Consider the following 12,152-nt stretch of genomic DNA (forward strand, 5'->3'; position numbering starts at 1 on the left):
CTTGTTACTGGCAGTTGCTGTACTTTATTTTTACTCAAGAGGTTGTGGTTATCAGTCATGGTCAGATTCATTTTTGTCTCTTCTTCAATCGTGTTCGCCTGTTTGTCCACTCATCCGCCAGCCTCCCCCTGCACAGACAGCCTTCTGGCTCAAAGTTTCACTCACTTGTCTTTCTTTCAGCACCTTTTCCCTTCCTTTGCTTCTTAAAGGGGCACGCATCTCAGTTTATAAAAAGCCACACTGAAGTTCCAGTGTGATTTCAGTTCTTCCAAAGCTAGTTTGTAGAGGATTTTTGTTTAGTTTTTTCAAATAATGTAGTCTGTCCAACACTAATGCAGAGTCATAGGCTGTTGATTTACCATTACAGTAAAATGATATAATGTTCAGAATGCATAGTATTCAATAAGATATTCCCTTATCATATTAGAATGATCACTGATGTGAGGTGGACTATTAGCCAGGCTGTGAATATAAGGACCATATGAATACATGTGATAGCAAAAGATTCCCAGGGTCAGTGTGTGTGTGTGTGTGTGTGTGTGTGTGTGTGGGTTGCCATAATACCTACAGCAGCAAGGACAGGACAGCGGTGCCAGATGTTGCGCAGGTGGAAACGAGAGAACAGCTCCTATCAAAGCGTCCAAGTGAATCTGCAAATCGTCCATCTCACTCTCTCTCTGTCACTAACCGTCTCCTTCCCTCCTCCTCTCATTGCATCCCAGACTCTGTCTCTTTCCCTTTCTCCCTCCATTTTTGTCCCTTTGGTCTCTCCATCTTCCCCTCTCTGACAACTGACTTTGTCTTTCTTCGTCTGGACTTGTCATCTAATCCACTTCTCCCACAGTCATTTTCTTCTCCTGTGTTATTTTAACGGACCTAACCTTTTTCTTTTTTATTGACATACAAATTATGCTTTATTTTTTGCTGTATTGCTGTTTCCATTCAGGCTATCCAATGTGATACATCATTCACAAAAAACTTTCTTCCCCCCAAACAAATCCTTAATCCATTTTCATCTCTTTTATTATTTCTTCTTCTTCTTCTTCCTGTTTCTCTTAATCTCTTTCTTTCGCTGCTTTTCTCTCAATCTCATTCTTTATCTCTGTCTACCATCTTTCTTTGTCTTTCGTTCCATATTTTTGCCTCAAAACTTGAAGTCGTGTGTTGTCTGTCTATCTCTGCCTATATCACCATTCAAGCAGTCATCATTTATTCCCTTCTCCTCTCCTCTTCTTACTCTTCCTTTTCTTTCTCTTTCTTTCTCATGTGTCGTTCTGTTTCTCATAGCAGATGAAATCACCCCCAGTGTTTAGGTGATTCATCAGAGAAATTCCCTATTATCAGGTTTTCTGGTTAACCTTGGCTGCCTCAGTGTGTGTTCAAGCGAGTGAGAATGAAAGAGAAATAGTTGACTGTTTAAATGAACTTGTCATTTTTTTTATGTTTCTGTGTATTTTCTCATGAACTGGTGACCAACGGTGGGAGTGTGGTAGTAAAATAAAGCCATAAAATACACCTACAGATTAGTAGTCACACACACATCACACATAAACACTCTTTTCCTGCGGTTTCCATCGAGCACTGTTTGCACCAAATCACTAATATAATCAGTTTTCCCATCTTTAGAATCACTCTGAATGAATTCCTCTCTGAATCATCCAAAGCTAAATCCCTTTTCCCTTCTGTGTGTTCCTGTCTCAAAGCTCACGTCATGGTAGATTAGCACAGAGGTTACGCTCCCTGTACGCGTCGTGTAAAGACTTCCCTTTGATTTTAGATGCAAAACCTCAGTGGATTTCAATTGAATTTCAAGCTGAGAAGGTGGAGAAGCAGCTGGAATGCTACTTAGCCGCTAACGGTGTGGCTCCCAGGCCACTTCGCAGAGTGACTGCAGTGATAAAGTGTACGGTAATGTGAGATGTGATGCTGTCGCTGTCTTCATATTTCATAGTTTTAAGTGTTTGTCTTCGTCTGGACGCCATTCAAAAAGACTCCCCTCTGAGATAAACAAATAAGATTGATTTGAACTTGAACAGGTTGGTGAGTTTTTGAGTGAGCTCAGGAGTGCCTTGTTGAAATGTGTCCTGTGAATTTCATTAAAATGAAATCAGTGGATGCATTCTTTTTCTTTTTTTTTTTTTAACCACACTGAAAACAGTTTCCTCCTTGGCCAGAATCTCTGTCATTGCTCTTGTATGATTGTTGTAGATTTTGTAGCATTTTTCAGGAAATACAAAATATAAAAAGTCTGCAGTTTAATTCTAGGACCACACTGTTAACACCCTTGCTGCTTCACTGGAGCTGCTTACTGGAAGACCACAGCTATACTGGATAACTCCCAGTTTGTGTATGTGTAACTGGCCCTGTGCTGGCTACACAAAGTTTAAAAATGGCTGTAAAGAAGTCAGAGGAGCGTACTAATGCTGCGTTCATGTCACATTGTACAAACAGTTATTATGAGTAGCCTAGTCACGTCAGCTTACGAGTTGTAATTCCAAGTCAGAGAAATTGGGAATTTCTCACAGCTACTATATCACCCACTTGGCGAAAAGTGGGTGATGAATATTAAAGGGGCACTCCAGCAATTTAGTATTTGGTCTTCCATAAAGTAGGGGGACTTGTGGGTGACAGATTGAAAAAAAGAATTATCAAATTCGAAGCAACAGAGGCCGAGATATACTGACTTTTAGTCCCTAGTAAGGGTCAAGATCCAAAAACACTGGATCCTACATTTCCCATAATGCAACCAAAAGCATCTTTTCGTTAGAGCCTTCCTGCTTGGTAAATCTTTCAAACCCCACACCTCCAGTTTGTACCGCAGGTTTTCCGTTAAAAGTTTTCAATCTCATACAGTTAAAAAATAATGTGTACAGTTAGGTGCCTGATATTTTGTAGATTTGACATACACCGCATTGCAGCAGATGTAATAAATATTTGATATATAACTCCTCCTGACCTTCTCACCACCTACAGTCAGTTTATCAAAGAGTTTTTGTGCCAAAAAGTCAGTCGATTCTTAAATAGGGAATATCAAATTTCAAGCTGTTGGTTTTTAAGCCCAGGGCGGCTGAAGGGAGTGTTGTAAAGTCATTTAGAGTACCATGACCTCTGCTTAAGTCCTCCACACACAGACACACAAGCTTAGCTGATCTATCTACCCTACACAAAAACAGACCCGTTATCACACACAGTTACTGCGACATCTGTGTGTGTGTGTGTGTGTGTGTGTGTGTGTGTGTGTGTGTGTGTGTGTGTGGGCAGCTTGTGGAGTACAATGATGAGATGGTCACTGTCACATCTGATAGAAGTCACAGTGACGCTGATGTGAATAACATCTCATTCTCTATAGGTGGTTTCCTTTGCTTCAGTGGAAAGTGTTTGAAGTACAGAGAGGCAGAACTGGCTCAGACTTAAACTGAGAGGCTTCAATTATTGTAATTTGTTTTGACCAAGTCACAGCAATATGCCTCAGGATTGGACTGTACTGATTTTCCTCAGAAATGCAATGAAGCTAGAAAGACACGCCTTCCCTCCCTGCCTTTTCTGCTCAGTTTGTTACTTAAGTTAAGCATTTATGTAACTTGGAATTGTCTGGGGATGAGGGGAGCGTTGACCTTCCTGGGTGTGGGTACAAGGTGGGGCTGGCACTTTTGGGAGAGTCTGATTGGTTCCAGTGTTCTCACATCAACAAAATTTTCTCTTCGGCTATGACTCGGGGAACAAAATGTGTCATTGGTCCATTTTGGGTGGGTCCCCACCTCATAAAATTACCAGAAAGTTTTAACAAGCCTGGCTCAGGTACAAAAATTTCAATTCTTCTTACCTAAGGTTTGGGCAATAAAAGAACCCAAATGAATATTCAAAATGAAACATAAAAAGTAACAAATATTGGCTTCATAGACCTCCCCTTTACTTTTTTTTTTTTACTACCTCAGATATGTACCTTTTTAAGTATGTTTGAAACAGTTGGACACACACTAATTATGAATCCATGTGTTGGGTTAATGTAGGAAGGAGGAAGACTCCATGATGTTTGTAGTGGATAGCCTTCTGTCATTTATCAAGTCAGGCAGTATCTTCATATTAGTAAGTAATAATTTTGGGCAATATCGAACGATTGCTTCTACTAAACTAGCCAGACTGGCTATTTTAGTCTTAATCCAGCATATAACCCCTAGTTACGTGCCGCAAAACAATATTTTTACAGGCTAAAAACATCAACGCTGGCTGTTTCCTCCTGTTTCCAGTCTTTACACTAAAATAAGCTAATCGGCTGCTGGCTGTAGCTTCTTATTTAGCGAGTGGTATCAATCTTCTCATCAAACTCTTGTCAAAAAAGCAAATAAGTGTATTTCCCAAAATGTCTAACTATTCCTTTAACTAAAATCCTGCAGGCTGGAGCAGCTGCAGCAGCGGTAGTAGAGGACAGATACAAGCAAATGCATGATGTTGGACATCTATGTTTGGTCCCACTGAGAGTGAAAAACTGAGGCGGTAGTGTACTGCCAGCTGTGGTTCCCAGTGAGTCTGCGCTTGCAGTCTGTGGTGGTGAAACTGCAGCCTGTTGAACCTCACTGCACTGGAGTGGAGATGACGATAGAGTGTCATATGCTACACACTACACACACATACACACAAAGTATTTCAATCAGTAAAAGTGTGATGGAGTAAGAATAGTAAGAGTGCGTTGACTTGTGTTTTTGGGCACTCAAGCAATTATCTTACTAGTTTTCTGTGTGTTTTGCAGAATATAGCACATATTTGAGGCTTAGCATTTACCGTTTATGTCTGCATGGGTATTTCTGTACACGACCTTCTAATTGCATTTGACATGCCCCTCTATTCATTTCCCTCTTCTCACTCTGTGTGTCCATCGACATACTGACTCTGCAGGCTCTTTGCTGTGGGAGAAAAACCTCCAGCTGAGACAGGAACCGAATCCCCGGAGAGAACATTATCATTATGCCGCATATTGCACTTAAAAGCATAGGAGGGAGCACATTTGTTGGTTTTTGTCATTTCACGGCATCAGAAGTGGTCGCAGAACGTCTCTAAGTTTGCTGCCGCTGAAAAAATCATGGGCTTTTGCTTTGGACTGATGATAACAGGGGTTTATTTAGGGAGACTGGAAGCCACGAAAACCTATTAGACATGTGATCGTTTTAAAGGCTTCTATGGTCGACCTCTGTGTCTGTAAAAAGGATATCCGCTCATCACTGACAACTGTATATTTACACTGAAACCCTGTTTGTAAATATGCAATTTGATCCTATTTGTAGAAAATGCATCATGAAAGTGAGAAAAACCACAGAAGAAGCATTGTAAAGGTCAAAGGGCAGATCAATGAACTATCATCTACATTATTTGCCAAAGTACAAATCTAATCAAAACACTAATTCTTCTGATGATTAGGAGTAGAAAACCTGCATACAAGTATTTAACTTTATTCGGAGAATACATTTTTTTCGCTTGTATTATCTTTCCCTGTCTCTTTCTCTTTGTGCATAATGTTATGATAGTGTGTGTGTGTGTGTTTCCATCCCACAGTGGAGTACGACAGGGAGCTCTCTGCGCAGCGGCGTCACCACAAGGAGTTTAAGTTCAACCTGTCACAGATCCCAGAGGGCGAGGCCGTCACCGCAGCAGAGTTTCGCCTCTACAAGGAGTGTGTGAGCCGCGCCTTCCGCAATGACACCTTCCTACTCAAAGTCTACCAGGTGGTCAAGGAGCACCCTGACAGGTAACACACACACACACAGTGATGATTACATAGTGAGCTTAGATGCAATTCTCTGTATCATATTCAGACTCTGTCATCCTAAATTCACAGAGTTTTGATTTTCATGTTATCATTTTATATACATTACCCTGTAATTCAGCCTGCCATATTTGGTATCTTACAAAGCTTTGACGTATTGGGTGAAATTTAAAATAAAGTTCTGTGGATTGGAACAGTGCTTGGCCATGCAACATGCTTGTGCATTAACCCGAACTCGGGTGGATCTGGTAGGTTTGCAGAGGGGTTGCACTGTGGTTGTACTGGGAATCAACAATTCAACAGCATGCATGCTCAGTTGACTTTTTCTGGATACAAAAAGGTCAAGATTCTGATTATAAAAAAGTTGTCTGTCCCTGTGTGATACACAGACTCTGGGCCCTTGCAGTGTTTATACTGTAAAATCAAGCAAAACCATGTCTTACAGAAATAGCACAGCTTCAAAATCCTCCCGTCCCCCAAATGAGCACAGCTAATACATGCCAAACATTTACATTACGTCTGCAGGGGCAGATAAACATCCAGTAAGATTTCTGAATGCTATTTGTGTTTTATCAAGCCCGCCCAGTGAGAACCAACTCTAAGATGAAGAGAATTTCTGATATACATTTTTAGGCTAACATCTCATGTCACCCAGTATATTTTGTTTCTCAATGAATTCACATCAATGAATTGATTAATATATTGTGTTGAATATCATCAAGAAACACCTGAACACCTTAAGGTGGGGTCTCTAACACCAAATGTCTCAGGCTAAAGCTGATCCACTCTGAGGTCTGCAGAGTGAAAAAGTACGTCAGCTATAGATGTTGACAAAGTATATTTTTCTGTCTGTCAAAAGGTTTCTATGGGTACTACTTATTTGTTGCATTCCTTTATCCCTACAATGGGTGGTTTGTGCTCTCCAGCCTGGTGGTAAAGCCTTTTATTTTTGGAGATATTTGGAGATTAAAGGGCCCATATATCTCCAATTTTTGTGTTATTGTAGGATAGGTTTTTTACCTTGAAGAAAATTACAGCCTGGATGGTGTGCTCTCAGGTGGAGAAAATTTGCTCACGCGGTGTTTGTGATTTGTAGGTGTGAATTCAAGGTGCAACATGCATCCACTGAAAAAAATCAGTAACGTCTGTACGACAGTAAAGTTGTAACTGCTTTGATTTTACAGTCTTACCTTCATTCTCCGCAGTGCTGACAGTAACGTCTGAGGTTTGACGGTTTATATGAGAAAAAGTCTTTGTTGTTGTTTTCCCCCATTTTCTACCTTTTGCAAAACTGTACCTTTGTAATCGCCCCATCAGTGGGGAGCCTATTAACTACCGCGTGCCCCTCCTTCCCGTAAAAACCTGACTCCTGTTTTGACTCTAAGCCGTAATGATAGAGCGCTTAATTAGCCTGACACCCTTTGTACTTTTCATTTGATTGGGGTGGTTTCGCTAACAGCAGGCAAAGAATGTGAGAGATTACAATGCCAAAAATGTGGCAGGCCTGACATCGTATTGAGAAAAGGCAGGTTGCTGCAAAGGCTGTTTTTATTGACCAAAACCCATTCAGCAGCACTTTGCCAGCTATTATAGAGTACCTAACTTTTTCCATATAACCATATTTCAATTCCTGCTAACAGTAATATTGCCCTTATTCTGATTCTTAAAATGTTGCTTAGGTATACTGGCAGTTATAATCTCCTTCTTGTACTGAACACCTCTGCATCCTTTCCCTCCAGATGTCAGACTTGCATATTGCTTTTACAATTTTATGAATATGCCCTTTCAGCAGTTTAAAAGATGAAAGCACATGAAATAACCAGACCAGCTGTGAGCTATACTCTCCCACCTTGCGTTACATTTTTAACAACACTCACTGACAAGACTTATAAAGGAGATTTATTGTAGCAAAAAAACACAACTGTCACCCTTGACCTTATTATTCCAGTTCATTTAAGCAATCAGTCAATAAGAAGTTTTACAGTCGGCTCTCAGTAGCCTTCACCCTGCAGGCGGCTCTCTGATGGACCTCCTGCCGTCCTTCGTCAGCCGAACAGCGGCTGTGACGATGAGGCGGAAACATTGGTACACTGGCCCACGCTGTGACAAATGTGTGAACTTAGCAGTGGGGTGGAATGAATGTGTGTGTGTGTGTGTGCATGAGGGAAAACAAGGAATACCAGCTCATACGGAAGCTGTCAGAAACACTCTTATTAATGACCAATAAAGAGGGGCTGCTGATGCATGACTGCAGGGGCATTCTCCGAAACACCTGGATGGTCGTGAGGCTTTGATGTCGGCTCTGGAGGAGGGTCCGACAGACCCGACGCTGTGATATTACTACTGTAATGGGACAGTGGGAGGACAGGCCCTCTTATCACTCACGCTCTGTCTTTTCTTTACAACTCCCCTGCTCTTTTCATTAATTAGTCCACAGTTGTAGTACGTGGGTCTTTTTCCTCCCCCGTTTGACACATTCTTCCATTTTGCAGCCTGATTTCATTCACACAAAATATTGTAAATGATATTAACATGCCTGTAGCCTGATACCAACGATTTAATTCCTTCCTTTTTCCTGTCCCTCAGAGAGGTAGACTGTATGGTCAAAGCTATCCATCTTTCTGTCACTCTGTTATGATACTGTTACCCTGATACAAACCAACAGCTCCTGTGTTTCCCTTGGTTTCTTAAAGAGGTAGATCGGTGTTCTGAGCTATAATCACACTGTACGGTACCTCTGTACCTCTGTATTTTATTGCTTTAGTCAAACAGCATAAAATACAATGTACCAACAACTATACAGAGCATAATCATCAGAGTCAAGCACACTATACACCTTTGTTTTCCGACGTTTCCTGCATATTACTTTTGCCCGTCTTTGCTAGTGATTTCATGTGCATCGACTCTCTCTGCAACCTGCAACTTTATCTTTTTTATTTATTTTTTTTTTTTGAATACTAAAAAAGGTCTTAAAAACCTTAGACTTCAAAACCTGGTTAGCAAAAAGCCAACATGCATACTAACTAGCTTGTCTGTTTTGAACTTTAAAGGCCACCTTTGATAACCACATCAACTAGTTAACTTAAAGTGGTTTGACTACATCTTTACCAGTATGTGCTACGGTGCTAGGCTCGATAATATTAGCTTATTTCTCTCCTACCCATCATTTTTTTCATTAGATGACAGTCTTAGGTTGCAAAAATGTTTCTTTGGCTAATTAGCTTCACCCAGCCCTGACACAGTCAAGTCCCAAAACTATTATTATTATCTATGATCCAAGCTATTTTTCTTTTGTATCTTCTCCCATGTTCTCTCAGAGAGGCAGACCTGTTCCTGCTGGAGTCTCGCAGGCTGTGGGCAGCTGAGGAGGGCTGGCTGGAGTTTGACATCACAGCCACCAGCAACCTTTGGGTGATGAGCCCGGTGCACAACCTGGGCCTGCAGGTCAGCGTGGAGACCAGCAGCGGTAAGAGATTACATCACTTTTTTTTTTTTTTTTACTTTCACAGCACACAATGCACACAATTTCACAACATTAATCCATAGTTAAAAGAAACATTTACATTTTTTAGTAGTTTAAGTAAGTCACTTCCTCTGGTCGACAAAATGACCATAACTGACAATGTAATTTAGGCAACTTGTTAAAACCAACACAACCTTTATGGTAAATGTTGCCTTGTGTAGTTTTTAAGTGCTGTGTCTTTTCAAACAGGGCAGAGCATCAGCTCCAAGGAGGCAGGGCTCGTGGGACGTGACGGTGCGCTGGAGAAGCAGCCTTTCATGGTGGCGTTCTTCAAAGTCAGTGAAATGCATATCCGCACCGCCCGCTCCACTGGCGGAAAACGTCGCCAGCAGAACCGCAACCGATCCACACAACCACAGGAGGGATCCAGAGGGCCAGGCCCAGCAGGTCAGTCTGATGTCTGCTACGCAAACACTGAACCTTAACTGACCTCATCAAACAATACAACCATGAACACAATCAGACACAAAACTGACCTCAAGCTAACCTCACTACATCCGTAAGTGATGTCTAACCTGTTTAGATCGGTGGATGGGTAGCATGTGTTTGAAGTCTGGTTGAAGTATTCCTCTTTGAGACACTTGATAAATTGGACCTGACTTCATCCGGATCTCTCTCTAATCAGCCCCCATCAGATGAAAATCCTAGCCCAGGGATGATGTCCAAAATCTGTTTTTACTGTAGTTTCTCTGCATGGATTTAGGGTAGTGAGGTATATCCCGAAACCTGCATCTTCAGCAGGGAATAGTGTTTTTCAGAGCACTATATAAGATGTTTTATTTATGAAGGGGATTTATGTGGCACCTCTCCAGACAGGTTGAGCTAGAGAGTTGAATGGAGGGTTTGGATAGAGATTTGAGCAAAAAATACTTTATAGTCAAAGAGCAAATGGGTGGTGTTAGGGAGAGAGTATAGAAGAGAAAGGAGTTTAAGAATTTGGGGTCAAACTGAAAGATGAAAGATGTGTATGATAAGAAGAGAAGATTTTAGACAATACATGAAAATGGCAGGGACACAAAAGAGTGGATTAGTGAGTTTTCAGTGATTTAGGATGCAGGCGGCGAATCCATCGTGACAGGTGACCTCATCCTCACCAGTCCTCCCTGCTTCTCTTTCTACTCAGCAGATGATGTAATGAGCAGATATAAGCCTGATGTTATGAGCTCTGCAAGCTTTTCAAATTAAATCAAACCCTAATCTGCCCGCCTTTCACCTGCTGTGTAATTCTGGCCAGACCTTAGAGCGCTTAAAGCTAAGTTGCTCCTGTGAGACTTCATTGTGTGACTAGTTCAATACATAAAGCTAGCGCTCAGTGAGCCTGCTGTTAATATCGGTCTGATCCTTGGCTAATTTGACAGATGAAGCCTTGTGTTAATATTAAGCCTTCACGGCTCAAAGCTTTGACTCTATGCTATGTATCAGAGGCGAGCCCTGTATGCAGCGGTAAAAAACCTCAGTATATTTTAATTGTTGGTGATATTTCTAAGAGTTAGGAGTTAGTTCCTTATGTCCAACATTTTTAAAATTCTTGCTTTCTTCAAAATCTGCGCTTAGCAGCTACGGTTAAGGTAATGGAAAGATTATGGTTGTGGCAAATAAACTACAGTTAAAGTGTGGTTAAGGTTAGGCAACTGAAACACTTCGTTAAAGTTTAATGATCATGGTTATGGTTACAAAACTGTGCAATATAAACATATATGTGAACATTATATAACTTAAATCACTTAAATTGGTCAGAAAATACTTATAGTCTACCATGGATTTATGTGAGTAATATCAGCCTAAAACCTGGATCCACAAATAAAGATATGTAAAACTGAGTATACCAGTAGTAATGTCTACATGCTGTAGCATAGTTTACATAGCACATAGTATTGCTGTATTTAAATATCTCATAGGGCTTTGTATATACTGAGCTTCAGGTAGCCAAAATAGTTTGGCCCGACAGTGGCCTAAGCTCGGCACACCTGCTTGCTGAACTTATGTCAGACTTGTGATAAATGACGTGCGAAAATCAGCCCAAGTATACTTGTGCTGATTCCCAGGGCTGAGGCTGGCCCAAAGCTAGCCCTAGCTAACTGTAGCTGAATCTCAGCCCAAAATGGCTCGAGTCTGCACCCCAAAAACCTGGCTAAATCCGGGCCAGAGTGGGCTCACATTTAGTTCTCTGGTGCCAGAACACAGCTTAGTGCACTGACACACAGCTGCAAACGACCCGACTTGGCTGGCTACCTGGGAAGCGATTTACCTCTGCTTTGCTTCTTCTGCTGCCCCGTTTAATGGCTCTACCATCTGCATGGTATACAGACGTATTTGTGGGACAAGTTGGGTTTGTTCTCACTACTACTCTGAAAAACACTTGCTGACAGATTCCTGTTTGTTCAGTGCATCTCCCTCACTTTCTCAGTAGGTTACAGTGTGCTGCTGTTAACAGAAGAGGTTGTAAGTTGAATTCCTGCAGGCCTTTTTCTCAGTAATTGCATTAGATGAAAGCTTTAGCTGACATAACAGAGAACAAAGACTCATCATTTGTTATGCTACAGGACACTTGGAGTGTACCACATGTTCAGTTTTGGCTCCAGACCTGTACTCTCTTCTACCCAGCTGTCTTTGGCTTGAGATGTCTTAAGACTTTAAGTCAAGATTGAAGACGCGGTGATACTGGGGTACACTAGTGAATCAGAGGGCTAAGGTGCACACCATGTGCTCACAATGTGGGTTAGCGTTTCTGTAACAGATCTCTGCTCTCTTTCAATATATGAAGGCATATTTTTGTCAAATATAAATGAATTCATAATTAAATAAATAGTTAAATGCTAATAGACTGTCTCTTATTTTTATAAGCAAATTGTGAACAAGGCAGTTGGCTAT

General features: G+C 41.3%; 2 protein-coding genes across 2 annotated transcripts in view; both read left to right on the top strand.

Annotated features, from left to right (window-relative positions):
• zgc:101569 (uncharacterized protein LOC449822 homolog) overlaps positions 1 to 5,679 on the top strand; it is a 49,639-nt gene extending 43,960 nt beyond the window's left edge. The window contains exon 8 of the mRNA XM_044177210.1: positions 5,548 to 5,679. The gene's annotated coding sequence lies outside the window, so the exon portion shown is untranslated. The remainder of the gene's footprint in view (positions 1 to 5,547) is intronic.
• Positions 1 to 12,152, top strand: part of bmp6 (bone morphogenetic protein 6) — a 45,947-nt gene that overhangs the window by 21,670 nt on the left and 12,125 nt on the right. The window contains exons 2-4 of the mRNA XM_044177204.1: positions 5,548 to 5,740; positions 9,076 to 9,224; positions 9,471 to 9,668. Coding sequence (XP_044033139.1) covers positions 5,548 to 5,740; positions 9,076 to 9,224; positions 9,471 to 9,668 — 540 coding nt within the window. The remainder of the gene's footprint in view (positions 1 to 5,547; positions 5,741 to 9,075; positions 9,225 to 9,470; positions 9,669 to 12,152) is intronic.

This window comes from Siniperca chuatsi, linkage group LG19 (genome assembly GCF_020085105.1).
Source record: "Siniperca chuatsi isolate FFG_IHB_CAS linkage group LG19, ASM2008510v1, whole genome shotgun sequence".
NCBI classification, from domain to species: Eukaryota; Metazoa; Chordata; class Actinopteri; order Centrarchiformes; family Sinipercidae; genus Siniperca; species Siniperca chuatsi.